A 23,106-nucleotide genomic window follows, 5' to 3' on the forward strand; every position below is an offset into this window, starting at 1 on the left:
TTCAGGACCCCCAGGGCCTGGCTCCCCAGGTACAACCTCTCCAAGGCTAATTTCACCCTCTCAGCACACGGATGTCGGAATCATAGGACGAGTTCCTGTGAAACCACGTGACATTTGGCACTGGCAGAGACTGCTAAAGTTCTGAGGCAAATATGGCCCTGGAAACCTTATTAGCCCCTGTGCCTGCAGCAGTGCCCCATCCCGGGGGCAGAAGCGCAGCTGGTCACAGAGCTCGGGAGCCAGGCAGACTCCACCCGGGGCTCCAGATGGATCGGGCCACCCGTGCTGGACCCCCAGGGACCTGCTCGCTGCTACCCAGAAGGGACAGAGGGGCCTCAGGAAGTTAGCCACAAATATGCCTCGCCCACACCTGCAACAAGTCCCTCTCCACCAACAGTTTTTGAAAACTAACTCATCTAGAGTTTCTGGTCCCCTTTCTCTTAAATAAAACATCGAGTAAAAGAAAGCATTCTGGTTTTCAAATGGGTGCAGGGAGATTTAAGTTTAAATGAGAATGGTTTGGCCCATGACTTAGGGAAGCTCTCGTCACTGCATTCAAAACCTGACTACTTTTTTCAACTTTGTATTTCTTTTTTTTAAAATAAATTTACTTATTTATTTATTTTTGGCTGCGTTGGGTCTTCGTTGCTACACGCGGACTTTCTCTAGTTGTGGCGAGCAGGGGCTGCTCTTCGTTGCGGTGCGTGAGCTTCTCATTGCAGTGGCTTCTCTTGTTGCAGAGCACGGGCTCCAGGCACGTGGGCTTCAGTAGTTGTGGCACACGGGCTCAGTAGTTGTGGCTCGCAGGCTCTAGAGCGCAGGCTCAGTAGTTGTGGCGCACGGGCTTAGTTGCTCCGCGGCATGTGGGATCTTCCCAGCCCAGGGCTTGAACCCGTGTCCCCTGCATTGGCAGGCGGATTCTTAACCACTGCGCCACCAGGGAAGCCCCTCCTTTTTTTTTTTTTAACATCTTTATTGGAGAAGGGTCAACTCACATGATGGGTCCACAGCTCCAAGAGGTAGACGTTCTTACTTAAAAGACCGAACAGACTGCAGAGAATCAGAAACCCAGGTGTGCAACCTCATTTGCCTGACCCCTGTTTTGAGGCAGGTCTCATTGTTTTATATGAAACATTGTGCTGTGCACTGGAAACCCTGCAGCCTGAGCTGGGAGCTTCTCATCCCGGGATGGGCTGCCCACAGATCGCTCAAACCTCCTGTTCAGAATTTCCGAGAAGTGGGGTACAGGCTCTAGGGATAGGGGCTCATCACTCAAGGCAGGTTATTTTTAGTAGTTATTTAGACTACTGGGAAGTTCTCCTTTAGAGGAGCTGGAATTTTCTCCATAGCTCCCACCATTGAACCTAATTCTACCACCCAGGGTCAAAAAAAAGAGCCAAATCTCTTCCATGTAATACGCATTCAATAGATATTTTTAAAGTACAGACTAAGGACCACGATCTGATCTTGCAAGCCTTCTCTTTCCAGCTACGCATTCTAAAATCTGTCAGACCGTCCCCTCACCAACCGACTGCTCTTCTGAAATGACCAACTTGCCACTTTCCCTCTTCCAGTATCGTATCTAGAAATGAAAATAGGTTGGTTACTCTAACCAACGCTTCTGAAATCTTCCATCAGAGAATGAAGAATTCTAATGGGAGTTGTAGGCTGAAGGGAGAGTATTGCAAGCTGGTGAGGGAGACAATGCTGACATATTGCACAAGGGCTGGATTTGTCCTCCAAGGGCAAGATAAAAACTATCACGGAGCCAATCCTTAGGTCTAAAGGACAGAGACAAAATCCAGTCAACCTCGACTCTTATCTCCAATTTCCTCTGTTTCATCAGAAGCCCATAAACCACCACCTAGCTTTCCTTGGAGCGAAATGCTTTAGGACAGGTAGTGTGACAGAGGACCGGCGTTTGCCAGTATACAAAATGTACCATTTCCTCCTTTGATCCTGGAACCCAAACAAATGGGTTATGTTCTAAAAATTCCATAAAACCACAATTCTGTATAGTGACCACAGCACTCCTAAAGAATTTTATTCTAAATATAGAGAGGTATTTCTCTGCAGAAAAAATATCCCAGCAACTTGGTTCTAATATATAATTAAATCCCCCCAGATACTTTGCAGTTACATATTATAGGTTATTTTGAGTGTTCATATTTTATCAGAAAATTATCATTTTCCTCTGAACAGGAGTTTTTACAAGGCTTTTGAGTTAACGGTGGCTGGCTTCATGTTTCAACTATAATTAAAACAGTGAAAAGGAATAGCAAAACCGTATATCACATGCAGTTCTGAAGAATGCTTTGTCCTCCAGTCCCCCTACTTCCCCTCACCCTGCAGCCCTGGGGCTCAGGGCTCTGAACAGCTGTGAGGGCCCCCAGTTTTGACCGTTTGGTGGGAGTAGGTGGTCTTAGGAAAGAAGAGACTGGCCTGGGAAGAAGGGATAAGGAGACCTCATTTTCTGTGTGCTTCCAGACTCAGCTGGACTGTCTCCTCCTCAGAGAAGGCTTCCTGGCCATTTAATCCCCTATCATTTTCTCACCTCGCTGCCCTCTCTCCCCCTTCATAACACCCACTTTCCCATGAAATGTAATGACAGCTATTTGTTAGTTTAGGAGGTAACTGTCTGCTTCCCCACTAGACTATCAACTCATTGAGGGCCAATGCAATGTCTTCTCTATTCAGCACCGTATAGACAACTTCTCGTGTATATTAGACATTGAACAAACATTCGCTGAACGAGAAGAACGAGTGAATGAATGAGAGAAAGAACACAGAAACATCATGACAGGAAGGAGTTCTCTTGCAACAGCTCTGTTGGGGCATATGCTTCTGAAGGACCCTCTTTTTCCCCTTTCCCTCTCCTCCCCCCACCCCCAGGCATATTCCCAAGACCCAGACACGAGTCTGTCAACTCCTGGCCCAACGTAACCAATCCAGCCACACAAAACCCCTCGCCAAATAGATCAGACATGAAACTCAATCCCAGGAAAGACGAGCCCACCTCCAAGAAGCCAGCTGTTGGGTCCTCCGGGAACCCCCACTCTGCAGGGGGGCTGCAGAACACACAGACGCCGCTGAGTTATTTACGGTGATAACCACAGAGTCACAAGATAGAACTGGGCCAGCGGCGCTTCCCCATCTGCTCCCGGTGGGTCCTCGGCCATGGATCTAGGGACCATTGTCCATGAGCTTTTATATTCTTTACATCCTTGCAAGACAAGTCTCCTAATTATTGGTCACGGGTGACTGGAACCAGAGTGTTTATCGTGGACTGTATTGCTACCCAGGCGTCTTGGGCTCCCTTGTGTCCTAACTCTCTGCTAATCGCTTTCCACCAGGCATCAGGTTTGGAGCCCAAACCGGTAGCCAACAGTGTCCTGTTTTTACGTGACAAAAGATGGGAAGAGGTCAGAAGTGTCCTGACGTCTGCTTTCAGTCCTGAAAAGCTGAATGAGGTAAGACCTGGGAAACGCAGACTCTCTTCCATGAAGAGCAGGTTTCCTCTCTCCAGATTATGATGGGAGCCGGTTCACTTTGCGTCACTTGTCCGTTGCCCCGCCCGCTATGCCCGTCAAACCTCCCTATTATCCCCAAAGCACAGGAAACTGTACTGGAGTGTCTGCCCTTTCTCCAGCCTTCCGCAGCCCCAGTTGCCATGAATCTGTAGTGAGTCAGCAAGCACTCAGGGCACTTCTGCTAAATCCCAAGGCTCTGTCCCGGGCAATTTGGGGGCACCCAGGAGAAAACTGGAGGGGCTCTCCTCAGACTTTCATGTGTAACGGATCACCTGAGAATCCTGTTAAAATGCAGATTCTGATGCAGTAGGTCTGGGGTGGGACCTGAGACTCTGCATCTCTAACAAGCTCCCAGGTGACGTGGATGCTTCTGAACAATGAACCACACTTTACATAGCAAGGAACTAGAGAACATCTTGAAATGAAGGTGAGCTTTGAATCAAGTCTGAAATAGGGAAGAGATGGCCATGGATACGAGGATGTCCTTGGGCAGAACTCTTGGGAGGGGGGTGGGCATGCCCAAGTTAATCTTTGTGGCCAGGTCAAAGGGCAAATTCTCATTTACAAGATGCTCTTAAACCCGGGGCTGCCGCCTTCCCCCACCCAGGGACCCACCCTTCCCTACCAGCTGTATAAATAAAACTTACTGTTTGTCCTGCTTCCTGACCAAGTGCTCTCACACCTGATCCTCACTGATGGCCCCTCAATTGCTCATCTGGCTTTGATGCCTGTTCTGAATTCTGCAACAGCAACAGCTCATGACTGAGCCCTTGAGCCCTTCTGATGTGACGTGGCTGAAGGGTTGCCTCGGTGTGAGTCCCAGGTACATGGGAAACTCCAGAGCAAGTGCCCTTCCAGAGTCAGCCACCACATCTAGCTGTTGCAGAACGCCTGGCCTTGGAGTGGCCTGTCTTCAGTTCAATACATGAGAGCTACTCTGAGCTTCAACTCAAGATGTTCACCCATATGGTCCTGCTGAATTCCTCTAAGTTTTCTGAAGTCCCCCAGAAGAGGAGAGGGTTCCAGACTTCATAATTAATCCCATCCAAATAAACTCAGAAACGAGAGATCCTGCCCATCCTCAGTGAGGTTTTTCTGTTGTTTTCTTTCCTCAAGGCGGTTTTGATTTGTGTTTCCATACGTAGCCTTTACATAGCCAGCTAACACTCACACAGCTCTTACCATGTGCCAGACACCACTGTAAGGCTTCCTGTTCGTATTAGCATACTTAATCTTCACCACATCTCTGTGAGGTAAATACTATTATCAATCCCATTTTACAGGTGAGGAAACTGAGGCCCATAGAGATTATGCACTTCACATCACATAGCTAGTAAGTGTGGCAAAGCCAAGGTTAGAACCCAGTTCCAGAATGCTCTTAAGCTCTCTGCTTGACTGCTTCTCCTATCTTGTTCTGAAGCTCCCTAGGACTGTCCTAGGGACTGTCTGGAGGGTGGTGGAAGGGAGATGAAGCAAATGGGACCTCTTTGGAAACCTAGGGGTATCAGAAGCAACACTCCTCCGTTTGCTGCCTAAGTTTGGAACCAGCTGAGGTACGGAAACAGGTTTCAGACAGAAACCTCCTTTCTCACTGGTAAAGCTGTTTGAGAAATACAGCCTGCCTTCTGGTGGTGTGGGCTTGCTAATGCTTCACCCGGAGTGGGCAGCTGCGGCCTCCCCCCCAGCAGGAGGGCAGCCGAGAGCGCACACTAACATGCCCCCCCACCCCGTCCCCCCAGGGCTGGCCCACGCAGGCTCAGTTCCTTCTTTAAACGCCTCGGCCTGATAAGGGAGGGCAGGACCCAGCCTTTCTCAGCCTCAGGTACACACTGGAGTCATCTGGGGAGCTTTGCAAACCATTGCTGTCTGGGTCTCACGTCTAGATTAAGTTGGTTTGGTTTGGAAGGCAGCCTGGGTCTGAGGGGATCTTACAGCTCCCCAGGCGATTCTGATGTAAAGCCAGAGTTGGGAACCACCACTGGTAGAAATTACCCACAAGGAAACATGAGGAGGGGGGTATCCTGCTACAGCTGGAACCAGGAGCCCTGCGCCACAGTCAGCCCTGTTATATACTGAGGTTTCATGCGAGAATTTGTTTGAAGGAAGGGCCTGCTTCTTTAAAAAGTTGTAAAGCATTATTTGGGTCACCTTTATTACACCTAGTCACTAAAATGCTGAGTTAACCAAAAGGGGAAGGCTGGGGTGGAGAGGTAGGTAAACTGTGGCTTGACATTAGGAGCTCCAACACGTTGCATCCCACTTCCTCATTTGTGAGTAAACAATGACTTGACAATGCTATAGATACAGAAAGAATCTTATCATTTGTTAAAAAATAAATTGATGAAGGGTATCTGATTTTTTTTTTTTTTTTAAGTAAAAAAGGAAGTTTTTTTGACACTGAAGAGGAAAAAAAAAAAAAAAGAATCTTATCAGGGTCTAGATTTCTTTAACACCCTACAGGACACACTCCAGAAACTGATACAGCATCATTGCCCAAACAAATTCAGGGCTCCTGAAGTCCCAAGCATTTTCTCCTTTTGGTTCAGAAATCAAATTCTTAGCGCCTGAATTAGCTGCAGAAAATAGAGTTCCTCCAAGTGGTTCATAGCACTGAGATGCCTAGTAGCCGTAAATAAGAGGAAGGGGGAAGGGAGGGGGAAGGGAGGGGGAAGGGAGGGGGGAGGGAGGGGGAAGGGAGGGGGAAGGGAGGGGGAAGGGGGGAGGGAGGGGAAGGGGGAGGGAGGGGAAGGGAGGGGGAAGGGAGGGGGAAGGGAGGGGGAAGGGAGGGGGAAGGGAGGGGGAGAGAAATTTTCATAGACAGATTACCCGGGTTTTGCTTCAGATCTAGCTCACTGTTTAACATATTCTACAAGTGAACTTAAAGCTCCATTGGAAATCATCTTTCTACTCAATATAGTTCAATTTAGGTTCTTGGGTTTCTGTTGAAAGGATGCCATTCCGGAGCAGAGTTAGTCACCCTCGTCCCCACCTATGGAGAATTTAGACCTGGTGAATTTAAGGTGTCTGGGAGGCATCTAAGTAGATGCATCAGGCAGAAGTTGGCTGCAGATATAGAGCTCAGGAGAGAAGGGTAGGAAAGATGGTCATCAAAAACAGACAGGGGGCTTCCGTGGTGGCGCAGCGGTTGAGAATCTGCCTACTAATGCAGGGGACATGGGTTCGATCCCTGGTCTGGGAAGATCCCACATGGCGCGGAGCAACTACGCCCGTGAGCCACAACTACTGAGCCTGCGCGTCTGGAGCCTGTGCTCCGCAACAAGAGAGGCCGTGACAGTGCGTGGCCCCCGCTTGCCACAACTAGAGAAAGCCCTCACACAGAAATGAAGACCCAACACAGCCAAAAATAAAAAAATGAAAAAATAAAAACACAGACAGTGGCCACGGGGATATAATATACAGCATAAGGAATATGATCAATAATACTGTAATAACTTTGGGGACAGATGGTTACTAGATTTACTGTGGTGATTGTTTCATCATGAATGCAAATGTCACACCAGTATGTAGTACACCTGAAGCTAATAGTGTACATCAACTATATTTCAATTTAAAAAAAAAGAAAATTTTTACAAGAGAGAAAACACAGGGCTTCCCTGGTGGCGCGGTGGTTGGGGGTCCGCCTGCCGATGCGGGAGATGCGGGCTCGTGCCCCGATCCGGGAGGGTCCCGCGTGCCACGGAGCGGCTGGGCCCGTGAGCCATGGCCGCTGAGCCTGCGCGTCCGGAGCCTGTGCTCCGCAACCGGAGAGGCCACAACAGTGAGAGGCCCGCGTACCGCAAAAAAAAAAAAGAGAGAGAAAACACAGACATGGGTGAGGTCACCCCAGGAGTGTATATAGCATGAGAAGAGGGCTGGGGAGAACCATATATAAGTGAGGGGCAGAGGAGATACCTACAGAGATGACTTGGGAAGAACAGCTTGAAACTGAAGTCCAGGAGAATGTGGAAGGGAAACGCTTTTCAAGGAGGAAGGAGCAGACAAAGGTGTTAAATGCTGGTTAAAAAGAAAGGAACATGAGGACTAAAAAGTACATGACAAAGATAATAGTTTTCAAGGGTTAAGCCAATATCTGTGTGTTTCATGCTCCATAAATCACGTCCTGGATTTTCTCTCCCCCACGGAATCATTGCTTCAGAAGGAGGCGGCAGTGGGCAACTTCCAGAACGAGGAGGTCTTTGCTCAGTTTTGCACATGAGGCTTTCCTGAGCCCTACTGAGACAATGGTCTTGGAGTTGCGAGCTTTGTTGGGAGTGAAAAGTTTTCCTAATTCCTAAAGCAGCTCTTTGTATATGAAGAGCAGGGTTTGAGGCTCTGAGCAAGGAGTGTCACTCTACACCAAAGTGTAGACCGGATGGAGGATCTTCCTATCCTACGGAAGATGGGTGGAGGGGAGAAAGATGGGAGGGCTGGTTGCCAGACGTCAGTGTCCTGACTGCCTCCTCCTCCAGCGCCCGGGACCCTCCAAGTTTCTGGATGCTTCCCTGGACTTTAACCTCACATGGGCTTTCCCTTTCTAGTCACTTGTTCTCAAACCCTGTGTGACCAAGGGCTGCGCCCAAATCACCTAGTACCCTTGTTTAAAACACATAATTCCAGCCACCCCAGGACCTACAGAATGACAATTTCTAGGGCGACTGAGAATCTGTATGCTTTACAAGTGCCCTGGCACGATCCTGGTTAGAGCCCTGTTGGAAAGCACTGGCGGTGTGAGTCCTCCTCTTGGTCCCTCGTCTGACCTTCTCAGACCCACAGACTCCCCAGGCTTGTAAGAGCTGGGCCCCAGAACCCCATCCTCCTCCCCTGCTTTATTTTTCTCTGTGGTGCTATCACCAGCTAACATTCCATTTATTTTACTTATTTTTTCTTTATTGTTAACTGTATAGCATGACACACATAACGGACACTCAACAGTGATTTGCTGGATTGGAGGATGGATGGATGGATGGATGGATAGGGAATCACAGAACCAAGAAGCTTTCTACCTAAGGATATATGTTACAACTGAGATAAAAGGGAAACAAGAAGGAAATAATTTCATCAAAGAAAAATTATGTAAGAGGATGTGGCCGTTTGTTGGCTTTCTCTTTAGAGGGTCTCAAGTCTAGGCATATGTAGAAACAGAGAAAGCAGGTCACAGAGACGCAAAGAGGAGAAGAAGGCTCCCCGAGGGCCTGGGGCAGAGGAGACAGAAGAGAGAAGCTCGGGGAACCCATGGGAGCCCGCACTCCCCCGGGACATGGGAACCTGGCTCAGTTTTCCCACAAATAGCTATGGAATGTCAATAATCTCCAGTCCTTTCTGAATTAGTAAGTTGCTTTGGGACTTTTATTATCAAACTTGAGAGTTTATTCTTGAAATAAAGATGTGTTTTCCCTTGGAATTCTGAGGCTTTTTCCTTCAGCCCCTGGCAGCCTAAGTTAAGTACTTTACTCCCTGTGACTGTAGGTGTCATTAATATTCATAAAGTTCTGGATGGCACTGTCTTTATTTGTGTGGATTTTAGGCTGTCTTGGCCAACAATGCCTGAAAGTTACTTTAAAATTAGCATTCTATCATGAATCCATGGTTTTACTTAAAATAAAATTGGTTTTGGGTTTATGTCTTACCAGGGATAATATAGAGAGATAGAGAACCAGTGAGAATTTGACTGGTGCATTCCTGATCCCGGAAGAGACCATCAAAATCAGAGTCCAGTGACAGACAAGTTATTGGGATTTATAGGAAAGGATGGCTGAGCATTGCTGGGAAAACAACTGATTTTTTTATTAGGGAAAATTCTGTCTGATTAGCCTATCGGAATTTTCACCCCATCTCCTAAGAGGTTAATTGTTTTTAAAGGGGCAACCAGTGGACTTGGATTTTTACAGACTCTTTTGCTAGATTCTTTACCAAAGACTATTAATAAGTAACGCTGGGATTGTGTAAAAATTTATTATGGGTCAGGAAGTAAATAGATTTAGTTTCAAGAAACAAAACTGGGGCTGAATTAATCCTTCTCTGAGGAAATACATAAGTAAGGGGATTCCCTGGGGACCCGGGTTAGCACTAATTTTATTTTTAAATTTTATAATTCATCTGAGAGAGGGAGACGACCATGAAATTTATGCATTTGTATATTTCTCTAAGTTCTTCTGGTTTGAAAAATATTAAATCAGTTGGAGTAAGTTTCTAAGATTGTGTAAGTCAGCACAAAAGTGTCAGATAACCTTCAGTGTAAGCAAGACTAAAATAATACATTTAGGAGAAAAGCATGTAAACCGTACTTATATGATGACGAACTTCAAGCTATGAATAACTACCAGGGAAAAGGATTTGAAATTGAGGATTGGAAAGGCCCCATGGTCATCTAATTCAGTAAAATATTGCAAACGGGCTTCCTCTACACATAGGGATTCACTGTGCATACTAAAAGCTTGGGGGGGAAACTGCAGTAAATAAGTCTGTTTAATTTTGTTTATTCTGGGTTCAAATAAGTTTTCAATAAGTGAAAACACGGGGCATTAATATCATAGTCGGCTACTGAGAGAAGTGAGGCTTTTGAGCACCACGCCTTTGGAGGCAGATGCATGGGGAACTCCATTACCAAGTACTTCTAGCAGAGACCAAGCTCCACATTGGATGGACCACAGATCCAACCCAATACGGCAGCTCAAATCTTCTCAGTCCTCAAAGCCCCATAAAAGTGGTGGACATTTGCTCATTTGTCCAGAGAACTAAGCTGATGGTGACCCACTGAGTGGATAGAAGAGAACTGGCAGCTCCAAACAGGAGAGCCTGAAGCTGGCTGTGTGTGTCACCCAAGAGTAAGAGCAAATCATATCTCTGCACATGGGGACTCAGCTAAAGAAAAGTCAGACTAGACTTCCCTGGTGGCGCAGTGGTTAAGAACCCATCTGCCAATGCAGGAGACATGGGTTCAAGCCCTGGTCTGGGAAGATCCCACATGCTGTGGAGCAGCTAAGCCCATGCACCACAACTACTGAGCCTGCACTCTAGAGCCCGCGAGCCACAACTACTGAGCCCACGCGCCACAACTACTGAAGCCCGAGTGCCTAGAGCCTGTGCTCCAGAACAAGAGAAGCCACCGCAATGAGAAGCCTGCGCGCAGCATAGAAGACCCAACGCAGCCAGAAAAAAAGAATTAGCTTCAGCATTTTTAATGACCTTTAAATCGCACATAATAAAATCTTGATTGACCAGACTATTTTAAAAAAAAAAAGAAAGAAAAGTCAGAAAAATCAGACCTACAGGGAAGGCTGGTATCCCTCCCAGTCACTGCTGATCCAGCTCAATGCCTAAGTTTTCACTTTCATCCAGATGTTTCCTGTCAGGAAGACACAGTCAATAATGTACGAATCTTAAAGACGGAGACAGATGTGGTTATTATTCCCTCTAGGCCTTTCCTGCCTTGGAGAAGACATATTGCTCGGGGATGACTACAATTTTTAAAAATTTAAGTTGATCTGGCCAGCTTATGAGTAAATGCCTAGCCATGACCATTTCAGAGCAAAAGTCTTTGCAGAATTACAGTCATCATCACAGTTTAGTTTGGCCTTTAAATTTTCACTGTAAACGCTTCAGACAATCACGCACGAGGGCTTCTGTCACAGAACATGGTCTTCCTGCAATGTTGGAGCAAGCAGCTTTCTCTGGGCTGCATCTGCCTCCAGAAGCCTATTTTTAATATTTGCTTTTATTTCTTAATCCTTCCAGACAATAAAAATGAAAGTCATTATAACCAAGTATGGCTGTGGTAATAAATACTTCAGAGTCCAAAAATACATTGTCCCTGCCTGACCAGTTGCCCACTTTCCAGAACGTCTAGGTATTTATCTAGCAGCAAGAGACCATTATCCTGCAGCACAGTTGTATTCCACTGACACCTAGTCTCCTAATTAAAACTGGTATAATGATGGACTGTTTAAATTCTGGTTAAACATGTTCCTTTTCCGTTTGCATTCAAAAGAAAACATACTCTTCATCATGGGCACCCCATCCTGGGTTATAATTTGGTTTTCCTTTGCCAGCATCATAATGTCACTCTGACTTGCCGCTGGTTAAATCTAAAAGAGCATCTAAACGTGCCTCCCAGCTTGCCTGTTGCTTGGCAACACCAGTGGCCACCACCTCATCAGGGTGAGTTCTCATTGGTTACAACTCTTGACAGGAGCCACTGACTTATTAGAAATGACACTTGATTATTCACCTAGACGGCTAGAGCTGATACTTACCAGCGGGAGATTTTGCATAAAATAAGTCATGGATATTTTTAATATCTGGGTGGCAGAAGGAGGCTACAAGTTTCGTTAACTGGTATTAATTTTACATTTATTAGTCACCAGTTTAGAGCACTCTAACATATTACTTTTCTATTTTCTAATCCAACAATATGTTTACACACCATCTCCCATCTCCATTAGCTGACCCTTATTTATTCAGAAAATCCCCCCTCTGATGAGTTCCTAAACAGCATTATAAACAGGTCTAAGAATGCCAAACAGAATGAAACATTAAATTCATAAAATTCAACCAATATTTATCAGCTCCTGTCTTTAAGGGGTTTATAATGTAGAAGGTGCAGAAACTCCTGCATTATTACCAGGACAGTGACAGAGCGCACATCTTCTCTTGAGCATCAGAAACCACTTTAGGGGGCAGGGCGGGGAGCAGCATTGGAACTGAGCCCTGAAGATCTTGCTGAGTTTTGACGGAGGGAGAAGGTGCGTTGCAGGTGGAATAAGCGGCAGGAACAAAGGCATCTAGACAGAAAGTACAGGGTGTGTTCAGGGACTAGAGCAGTACAAATTGGCTGGAACACGGCGTACGTGGAAGGGATTAGTGAGGAGAAACTGGAAGAAGACGTAGAGGCATGGAGTCGGCTGTTCTGTGTCAGGGGAAGGCTTGGTACAAACTTCACTGTAGAGTGAGGAGCTATTAAATCCTTGAAAGCGGCGGGGAGTAAGGAAGAGGGCTTCCACTTCAGCTGTTTAGCCTCCAAGATGCCAGACGTCCCCTGGACCCTGGGGCGGAGCAGGGAAACCGCAAGTGGTCCCTCTGGAGTCTCTGCTCTGCCGTGGCTCCCAGGCGGGTGGCTCCCAGGGGCCGTGTTTGATCTCAGAGTGGCAGCCTCTGCTCGGGCTCTTCTCTGAATCTCTCTTCGTGTATGGACAGGTGCGGCACGCAGCCTACACACCATCCATGTGGGGGGGTGGAAGGGGGGGTGGGCATCTCAGTTTAGAAGTCTGAGTTGACACAGGAGAGACACTCTCCCTGCTCAGGAAACGTGTCTCCCCCCAGCACTCAGGCTGACTCCATTCCGCAAACTTCCAGGAGCTCCAGAGGCTTAACTGTGCGTGTTTGCTTGCTTTTCAAGTTCATGGCATCAGAGCTGCATTGAGCAAAATTATAACCTAGAAGTTAATTAACTGAGGAGCAAAAGGAATGTGGATGCTGATTTTGGAGAAAAAAGCAACAAGCCAGGAGTCAGTGGATCTGGAGTCTCACTTTTATTAAATTATGTAAGCATAAATATAATCAGATTCTGCCTTTTAGATCTTTATGTAATTCTGAAGTCAGTGCGTCAAACAGATGCCAAAAGGCCTTCTCAGGGATGGCATTGCTGGAGGCTTTACTGCCCCCGACTAGGAAGCTGCCTGCTCTTTCCATGGTCCCCAAGCAACTGTCTCAGCTGCCGCTTAGTGACCTCGGAATCCTAGCGTGTCCATGGAAAGGGACTCTGCAGCTCATTGCAAATAGCCCCTCAGTTGGGAGTGAGTGAGGACTCAAGTTCAGAGAGATTCAAACGACTCGTCCAAAGTAAGAGGTAGAACCAGCATGGGTCTCAGGTCTTTCATTCAGGACCAGCTCCCAGCAAACTGCACTGCATTCATGCTGCAATGGAAAGAGCACCTCACTCTGTTAACGTTTCTTACACACCTTTTATGTCAAGGCCCTCAAGGAATATTCAGTCATCCTGTTCTACAGAATCAACTGAATGTGTTGCACTGTGCTCATTTCTAACAGAGCAAATGCCAAAAACTTCAATAATACATGACAACATACAACAGTTGCCAGAAGAGGGTGTCATTGAAAGTGTATTAGTTATCTCTTGCTGTGTAACGGATTACCCCAAAACTTAGCTTAAAACAACAACCCTTTATTAGCTCATTGCTTCTGTGGGTCAGGAATCTGTGCATGGCTTAGCTGGGTGCCTCTGCATCAAGGTCAAGTAGTCAAGCTGTTGGCCTGGGCAGTGATCTCATCTGAAGTCTTAACTGGGAGGAGATCTGTTTCTAAGCTTACTCACATGGTTATTGGCAGGATTCAGTTCTTAGCGGGCTTTGGAGGGTAGGATAAGAAGCTTGTTCTATGTCCTAAGAGCAGACAGCTTGTTCTATGTTCTAAGAAGCTTGTTCTATGTCCTAAGAGCAGGCAGCTTCCTAGTTGGGGGCAGTAAAGGCTCCAGCATGCGATCCCTAAGTCAGTGGGAATCTCCAAAGAATTTTAACAAAACATTGCTCACATGACAAGTATTTTCAGAAGACCAATCTGGTGACTGAGTACAGGATGGATTAGAAAGTGAAAAGACAGGAGGCACTTTCAAAAATTGTTTTCTTAGTACACCTATGTGCCAGGCACTACACAAGTTACTCAGACTATAAAGATGCTTAAGATATGGTCCTTGTTCTCAAGAATCCCATAGATGATCTCATAGATGATGCCTCATAGATGATAGCTATGTTCCAGGTCACAGGCAGCAAAGCCTGAATGAGAGTGGTCCCTAGGGAGAAAAAGATGCAGGGACAGATGTAAGAGAGGAAGTGATGTTAACATGGTGAGGCAAGACAGGTGGATCCAATAGGACACCGTCCGCGTGGAAGAAGAGAAGAGAGAATGATGCCGGGCACCCCAACCAGTCTGGGAGCATGGGACTCTTCCAGAGGACAGCCGCCAGGCTCGGAACACTCACTGCCTTCTAAAACTTGCACACATTTTGTTTCTAATCTTGGACACAACTCTTCAACAGAGGTATTATTATTCCCATTTTGCAGATGAATAAATAGACTTATTGAGGTTAAGCTATTTGCCCATCACACAACTAGACAGTGCCAAGGAGAGGAAACCTAATTATTGGCTTTGAGTGTTTTCTCTCCCCAGGCCAAGTGTATTTTACAACTTCAGAGTCTTAGCCTCGAGAAGACCTCTCTACCTCCTGGAATTAACTCTATTGTCCTCTGTCTACACCTTGATTCACACTTCCTCAGACTCAGTCAGTAAAGATTCCATTTTTTTTTTAACTAAGCAATTATACAGTAAACTCCAGGTGAGCAAGGGCTTCCTTCCTTGGGGAATTTCCTTCCCAGGCTGCGGATGTTGCTTTTCCCTTGATGGTTACTGCTAGTTACCAAAAATCTGACCATCCGTACACTCAGCATCATCTAGAAAAGAGATAACCAGGGGGCTTCCCTGGTGGCGCAGTGGTTGAGAGTCTGCCTGCCAAGGCAGGGGACACGGGTTCGAGCCCTGGTCTGGGAAGATCCCACGTGCCGCGGAGCAACTAGGCCTGTGAGCCACAACTACTGAGCCCGCGAGCCACAACTACTGAGCCTGCGCGTCTGCAGCCTGTGCTCCACAACAAGAGAGGCCGCGACGGTCAGAGGCCCGCGCATCGCGATTAAGAGAGGCCCCCCGCTCGCAGCAACTAGAGAAAGCCCTCACACAGAAACAAAGACCCAATACAACCAAAAATAAATAAATTAAAAAAAAAAAAAAGAAAAAGATAACCAATGTGAGAGGTGAGAGATGCAAAATGGGAAACTTTATCCCCAGGCTTGGCTGCTGGACTATAATCCTTCCCCCAAATCATTCTTTTTAATCATTAATTTAAAAATTAATAACATTAATATTTTTTCTGATTATGAATATAACATATGTGCATTAGGAAAAAAATGTGGAAAAAACAAAAATAGAACTCACTCATTATCCTACAAAGAAGATGAAACAGAGCAACCAAATGAGAGTCTTTTGTTAAGATCTGTGTGATGATAGCATTGTGCATTCATCTGTGCATGTGTGTTTGCACAAGCCACCTATGCCTGCTTGTCTGCAAATCTAGGGGAATAACTGTGGGGTTTGTGGATTGTATAAAGATGATTGCAAGCCCATCAGAGAGAGCTTTTGTTTGTATGCAACTCGTGTAAGAGTAAATATTCCATAACTGCTTGGGTATAAGGCAAGGAAGCAAACCTGAAGTGATGGTATTGTCCAACATACAGATCATGCTCCAGTGTCTTACAATATTTTCTCTGCATCGCTTTTTAAAACATTTTTCATAGTACATGCCCCATCTCATATCACATTAACCTAAATAAAAATGTCATTATCCATTCAGCTCAACAGACAGCAGGCAGAGTGTGGTAGAAATTATAATCACGCCAGCCGACGACAAAGCATGCTAATCACAGCACACAGAAGAACTGATGGTGGGCAGCTGGTCCAGCCTCCACTTTGCACTGTCCAGGCATACGATTGGATTCAATATGGAGAGATCCCTCTTTACCTCTTAATACACAGGGCATGCTTCTGAAGAGCTGCGTGTAAATCAAATTTTATGTTGCATCCCAGTTTTGTTGCATGAAAGAAGCTTCAAGTTTGATATCTAAAGAGACTTCCTTTCAAACAGTATTCTTCGTTTGACCATGTTACTATCCCTCTGAAATAAATCTAAAAGACATTTTGGTATATGAGATTGCATTAAGGTAGAGTTCACTTGTACCGCTAATTTTATTAAAATAATGGAAGGAATGTAGTCAGTGAGCTAGTCGTAGAAATGTGACTTAGATAGTACTAACTTCTCCAGCATTAAGTTAGTCAGAGATTTACTGAGAGTAAAAGCCTAGAGGCTACTAGAAGTGACCCGTTTGCCCACACTTTTGTACTGATGGATTATTAAATTGATGGCTTGTGAGAATTTAGAAAAGAATGCAGCAGTCATAAGCGTCCGCTCAGAATTACCAAGATAGTAATTCAGGATAGTCATCCTCATTTTTTCCTCTTCTTTCTTTTTGAGCTGACTTCAGGATAGGTAGATGAGGTAAATTATACTTCTGTTCTGGCAAATTACTTGACAAGTCCTCCGCCACCGACATTGATAAGATGCTGCCTGGTGGGCTATTTATTTAGGTTCATGCATAGCTCACCAGAGAGCTGGAAACAGTGATACTGACCAATTCCGTGGCTGCCTAAAGTCTAGTGGAGGGCCACAGCTCTGTGTCCGATCCTGTGTACATAGCAACAAACTAAAGGCCTAGAAGGCACACTGACCAAATTTCAAATGGAACAAAGAAGGAATAGCCAGGGACACAGGAGATGACATTTGAATGTGTGAGCACACCCTTGGTCCACCCACACCGAGTACAATCACCCCAGTGCTCTAAGCCCTTATGGCTTGATGAGCAGAAAGTTCTTTTTCCCCAGATTTCCTCTCCAGATACTCCCTCTAAGAGTCCCGGCAACAAAATACAAGGGGAGGGTCTCAGACGCTCTGCCATCCCTCCACTGGGTGTGTAGGTGTGTTCTGCTTTGCACATCTGCTCCTTGACTAGCTGCCCATAGGTGCCACCCAGGCTACTGTCCCCACCCCGGGCCATGGAGCCCTGAATTCAGACTAGTTCACTCAGTCTCACTCAACAGGGGCGCCCTTCTGCTTCTCAGGACCAACTCCCACAGCCAGCAGTGGGGTCCCTGGGGACACAGTACTTTCCTTACATCCCAGAGCACATGGGGCTGGCTTGGAGGGGGCCATAGGAAGGAGGGGTCCAACGAGACCCTGTGATCCTCCAGCCTCAGGCAGCAGCAGCCCAGGCTGGCCCCCCTGCTGGGCCTCTCCAATCACCTGACTGTCTCAGGGCAGGTAAGAGATGGCCCTGCTCAGAACAGATGGTGGGACAACTTTCTACAGCAATACGTGTTAGGTCAGCGTAAAGCCTTTCCAACGAATGGACCCTCAAGGGTCAAAAAATCAACTGCACGTGATGATGACTCATGGAAAGAAACCTTGTGGTTTTCATTGACCTGAATGCCAATATTTGTCTGTGTTATGTGTCTTCTCAAAAAGTCAACATGTACCCCTGGCTTTGCAACTGACTTGCAGGGAAGGGATCCAGTTACAATTTACGGGATTGCACCTGAGATGCTGTTTCCATTTTTACTATATACCAAGTGCTGTTCTTAGTGCTGGGGATACAAAAATGAACAAACAGACAAACGTCTCTCCTGATCTCAGGAACTGATATTTTGGTATCAAAAAAGTAAACTCTAAGCGTAAGTAACATTTCAAAGTATGTTTTCCATAAGAAATGCTCAGGACAATGTATCACAGCATGTTGCTCTAGCTACAATGTTTGCCCATAATGTACACTGGTTAAAAGGATTCCGCAGCCATAAAGAGAAACGAAATTGAGTTATTTGTAGTGAGGTGGATGGACCTAGAGTCTGTCAGACAGAGTGGAGTAAGTCAGAAAGAGTAAAACAAATACCATATGCTAACATGTATATATGGAATCTAAAAAAAAACAAAAAACTGGTTCTGATGAACCTAGGGGCAGGATAGGAATAAAGATGCAGACGTAGAGAATGGACTTGAGGACACGGGGAGAAGGAAGGGTAAGCTGGGACGAAGTGAGAGAGTGGCATAGACTTATATATACACTACCAAAATAGATAGCTAGTGGGAAGCAGCCGCATAGCACAGGGAGATCAGCTCGGTGCTTTGTGACCACCTAGAGGGGTGGGATAGGGAGGGTGGGAGGGAGACGTAAGAGGGAGGGGATATGGGGACATATGTATACGTATAGCTGACTCACTTTGTTATACAGCAGAAACTAACACAACATTGTAAAGCAATTATACCTCAATAAAGATGTTTAAAATAAATAAATAAATAAATAGATGTTAAAAAAAAAAAAGATTCCCCTCGTCGTTTCCGACTTGGCTTTTCAAACATACAGGAGAGAATAAAAGGTCACGTGTGTGCCCATCAGGCTCCACAAAGAATTCCACCCACTCAAGCCGGACTTTTGGGGTCAATGTAGTGGGTAGCCAAAATGAGACCGAAATTTGTTGAAGGTGCATCACAGCTACATGAACGTTCATAATACCATTCTTTCTTTCTGTGTGAATGTTAGGTGTTTTCCATAATAAAGACATTTTAGTATTAAAAAAAGAAATTCAGTAGTTGTCCTGCATGGGCACTGAAGGCTTTTAAAGTCCAGGGTTCCCTATATTTGAAGGTTTGAACAGCTTAAGCAGAAATGAATAACCGTCCATCCACATGCTGTACAAATGACTTTCGTACTGAACAAGAAGTTGAAATGGACGACCTTAGGTTCCTTTCAATACTGAGATTCTACATGCTAGTGGAGGATCTGAAGTATAATTGGAACCAAGCAAACAGGGATTTGGGCTAATTCCAGAGTTGGTACATATGGATTGTGGCCTATTTACTCTCTAATACTAACCAAATGTCACGAAACTGAGTACTGAGTCTCATTTCTAAGCATTTAATGATCATTTTCATAATTATTTCACAGTATTTACTCTAAATCCTTCCTTCTTTTTGCTTTCAAAAAAAAACAGATTGCTTCAACTAAAATAGACGTTTACAGCGATCGTATTTTGTAATATTTGTGAGTATTAGATCTTCCTCTTGAATCTTAGGTGCATGAAAGCTACATTCGAAACGATGACCATTTTTCCGGGAAGCACCGCATATAACCTCTTCATCTGCAGCTAATTTAGGTGTGCTCCCTGCATGGTGTCCTAATTACACCTCTGTTATCTGCTATCAGATGATACCTCTGATCAGACAAGCCTGCGACCTGCTCCTGGCCCACTTAAAGCACTACGCAGAATCCAGGGACGCTTTCGACATCCAGAGGTAAGGGCGCCGCGTGGCTACATTACAGATGAGAAATCACGCGTTTGAATTGCTGCTTCTTGTAACTGTACGTAATTGCCAGACAATTACCTTGGGACCAGCAAACTATGGAAATGCTAGAAGCTCCTAAAAGTATGGGTGGACTGAGAAGAAGAAATGAAACCCACGGAAAATGTGAAGCAAACGCAGACGAAGCCCAGGGGGTTGTGGCTTGTGGAGGGAACCCTGAGTGGGCAGTGTTTTGTGGGTGGACTTGCCCTCCGACCTCTATAGACCCAGGAGCGGGCAAGATATGTCTGGGCAGAAAGGACAGGGTCCTGGGGGGCGGGGGGTTGGGGGGGAGGAGTCCATGCATTTTTAATTCAAGAAAAACGGTGGCACGCCTCAGGCTAGAAGCCAGGACTTAGTGGTGGGCCCTCAGTTTAAACGACTGACTGTCTGGCTTTTTGCCTAATTGTCCTGTGCTAAATTATGGTTTATACCAGATGAAGAGTCACACAGCAGATTAGCCAGAAGCCAACTCGCTCTTATTATCATTGTTAATAAAATAATAACATAATCATCACCAGCATTTACATTCTACCGTATTGTTTACAAAACTCTCTCCTCTACATTCTCTCTGGTCATGAGATGGTGAGTTGGATAAAGATAAGATGGGCCCAGCAGCCATAAAAACAAAGTAAACAACTCTTAAAACCTTTACATCGTCAACAGTTAGGATCAGAAGAAATCACATTCAGTAGTCGAATTCTTGTTTTTGCTGTCACAGGGAAATGTGTCATCGATTATAGAAACGTTTTCAGTAAAAACAGTCAGAATAAAAGACGTCACCCGGAGGAAATGTCGTGTAGTCCTTGACGATAAGTGATTGGTTATAGGATTTATGAAGAAAAGGAACTAAGCATGCGCCTACCTCAAGCCAGAAAAAGAGACCTTTTCATTATAAAAGGATATGAACACCCCGTGTGAGCCTTTTACAAGCAACCTGCTACCCCTATGACATAGCAAAAAAGAATTATTCTAGCTTAAAAGGGCCATTTGGGGGGCAGGTTTCCTAGAGCCTAAGAGGTTAATTTTTCTGAAGCTACTGCCAGACCCTTTTCCTTGTGTTTGTTTCTAAAGTGCAATGTGTGTTTCCTATAATAATATACACATGTTCACGAAGCTGGTACCAAAGTTTGTCTTGTATTTATTTGAGCCTAAAAGGGCCCCGGTTTTTTGTTTGTTGCTCTTACGAAAACTGTAAAATCACTAGGAAGAAGAGGGAGACAGAGCTAATAGAACTAGAAAACCAGGCTGTGAATTTCATCAATCACAATTTGCTGTACATCCATCAGTCGTTAGGCCCTGGCCTTGGATCGCCTCTGCAAGGCCTCTGTAAAGCACATAGGCTTCAGGTCAAGTGTTTTCCCTCCTTCCTGGGGAGGAAAATGTAAAGTGTACGTCTTGGTTTTGACTGAGTCCGGTTTGCAGCTACCGGAAGGCTGAAAGTTGAATACCTGAGGCTCTCCTCCCCTCCCCCAACTTTGTCTAGATGGGCTGTTATGTGTTTATGTTTCCCCCTCAAATTCTGCTCTCATGCCCCCAGGATCTAATCCTGGGGGCTGCTCTCCCACCACCTCGCTTCGGATCTGCCAGAAGCTCCCCTTTCAAACAGGTAGACAATGGAGTCGTGCCCCTCCAGGAGTGCGTAGGATGGGGAGGCCCGTGGCTGAGTCCTTTCCAAACGCAAACTGTTCTCTCTCCCACAGGTGCTACTGCTGCTACACCACAGATGTGGTTGCCAGCGTCGCCTTTGGCGCCCAGGTGAACTCCCAGAAGGCTCCCGGGCACCCCTTTGTGAAGCACTGCCGGCGCTTCTTCGCAACCTCCATCCCCAAACCGATCCTGGTTTTAATCTGTAAGTGCAGCTCCTGTGGAGGGGGGGTAAATTGGGCAAGTTGGGCAGACCCCGTGACACCCCGGTGGCCCCAGGCAGCTTCGGGGCTCAGCCCCTGCCACCTGGAAAGGGTACTCAGGGTGTCTCTGAGAGTCACCCTGCAGAGTCTGCCCTGCAGAGCCCCTGTTTTCCTGGAGCCGCCCAGGCTCCTCTGCACCAGTCTGGCGCCACTTATTACCAACACAGGTAGCCCTGGCCTGGCTCATCACTGCCTTAGCGAGCATGGCCGCCGTGCACCGGGCTGAGTGCTTCGCCTGCATCGCCTCTGTTAGTGCTGGTTTTCACCCCATCAGGAAGGCATTCTCCTCCCCACTTTACAGATGAGAAAACTGAGGCTTAGAAAGGCAGAGCCAAGACTGGAACCCAAACCTTTCATTTTCTAGGGCATGTTTCTCACCCCCAGCAGATTCCTCCTTAGAACCCTTCTCTGTTTGAAGCCAACGCAGAGTGAATTAGAAATCATATGTGATGGGTGACTAGCAGATTACCGAATGCTGTGGAGACCAGTCCATTTATTTTATTTCTGTTTTAGAAGTGAGTTTTTACCCTCTGGCCAATTCCGGTACCTTCTTGCTTCTTATGGAAGCAATGAAGTGTTGTTATTATGGTTATTGATTATTGCCATAATTCCTAACCATTCTGCTGGGCTGGTAAATTCTATTCATTCCTTGGTTAGTTTCATTCCCATTTCTGAGTCAATTTCTGTGGAAGCCCCTGTCGCCTCCCTCTGCTCTGCACTGACATCGTAGGAGTTGTCACTCTGGGGGTCCAAGCAGCCTCCTCCTTCGCCCCTCACCCTCTGCACTCCAGGGAAATGCCCTCGCCGTCAACCATGGAGCGCCCTGCAGGGCAGGTGGGTCCGCCGTTCCATGGCTGCTGCCACTCCAAGCCCTCCCTCCCTGCTGCGTCACTATGGTTCAGGCTCCCGCTGTTGAAAAGGGGTGGAGCATCCTGAGACCGGTGTGGGTCCATTAGGGTCCTCCCACCCGGCTCCCACACATGCCTGTGCACAGTAGGCCCACCGTGAAGGCTGAGGAGCTGAACTGAGCTGAGCTCCCCAGAGACGGGCTTGGCCCACGGCCCAGGCTACCGTCCAAGAGGGGACAAGTGTCCCTGACCCGGGGAGCCTCGTCATGGAGGCCTGTCATGCCCAGGGCATGGTGGCAAGGGCACAGGCTGCACGTGGTGTGCAGGGACGTGCCCACAGGGGACGAGGCCAGCATCCTTGTCAGCAGCTGCAGCGGCAGCTCTTAGAGACAATTCAGGTGGCAGCTCTGGGGAAAATGATCCAAAGGAAAAACAAAAAATGCAAATGACCAGAAAGTTAAGTAAGTAGATCGGCTTCTACCACTTGCTAAGACTTGAAACATGGCCTGCAATCTGTTCTTTCCTGATGAAGTACAAAGACCTTGGACTCTCATCTCTAGGACCTGGGAAATTAACTTATAAGCATGAGACTTGAGGGGTAGATGGAAGTGGGGATTCAACTGTACAGACGTTTATGAAGGGCTTACTATGGCAAGGAAGAGGAAGGAGTCCCGAGGTAGAATAAGATAGAACCCTGCTCGGAGCAGCGGCAGTTCAGAGGGGAAGAGAGGCCTTCAAAAGACCGATTCAAGGCCAGGGCTCGCTTCCTGGCAACAGGCATCTAATAGCCCTGGTTTATTCTCACCCCCTTT

General features: G+C 46.5%; 1 protein-coding gene across 2 annotated transcripts in view; it reads left to right on the top strand.

Annotated features, from left to right (window-relative positions):
* TBXAS1 (thromboxane A synthase 1) overlaps nt 1-23,106 on the top strand; it is a 150,454-nt gene that overhangs the window by 71,689 nt on the left and 55,659 nt on the right. For both annotated transcript variants that reach the window (XM_060020023.1, XM_060020024.1), the window contains 3 exons: nt 3,354-3,470; nt 19,400-19,488; nt 21,240-21,388. In XM_060020023.1, coding sequence (XP_059876006.1) covers nt 3,354-3,470; nt 19,400-19,488; nt 21,240-21,388 — 355 coding nt within the window. The remainder of the gene's footprint in view (nt 1-3,353; nt 3,471-19,399; nt 19,489-21,239; nt 21,389-23,106) is intronic.

The sequence above is a fragment of the Delphinus delphis genome, chromosome 9, assembly GCF_949987515.2.
Source record: "Delphinus delphis chromosome 9, mDelDel1.2, whole genome shotgun sequence".
NCBI lineage: Eukaryota > Metazoa > Chordata > Mammalia > Artiodactyla > Delphinidae > Delphinus > Delphinus delphis.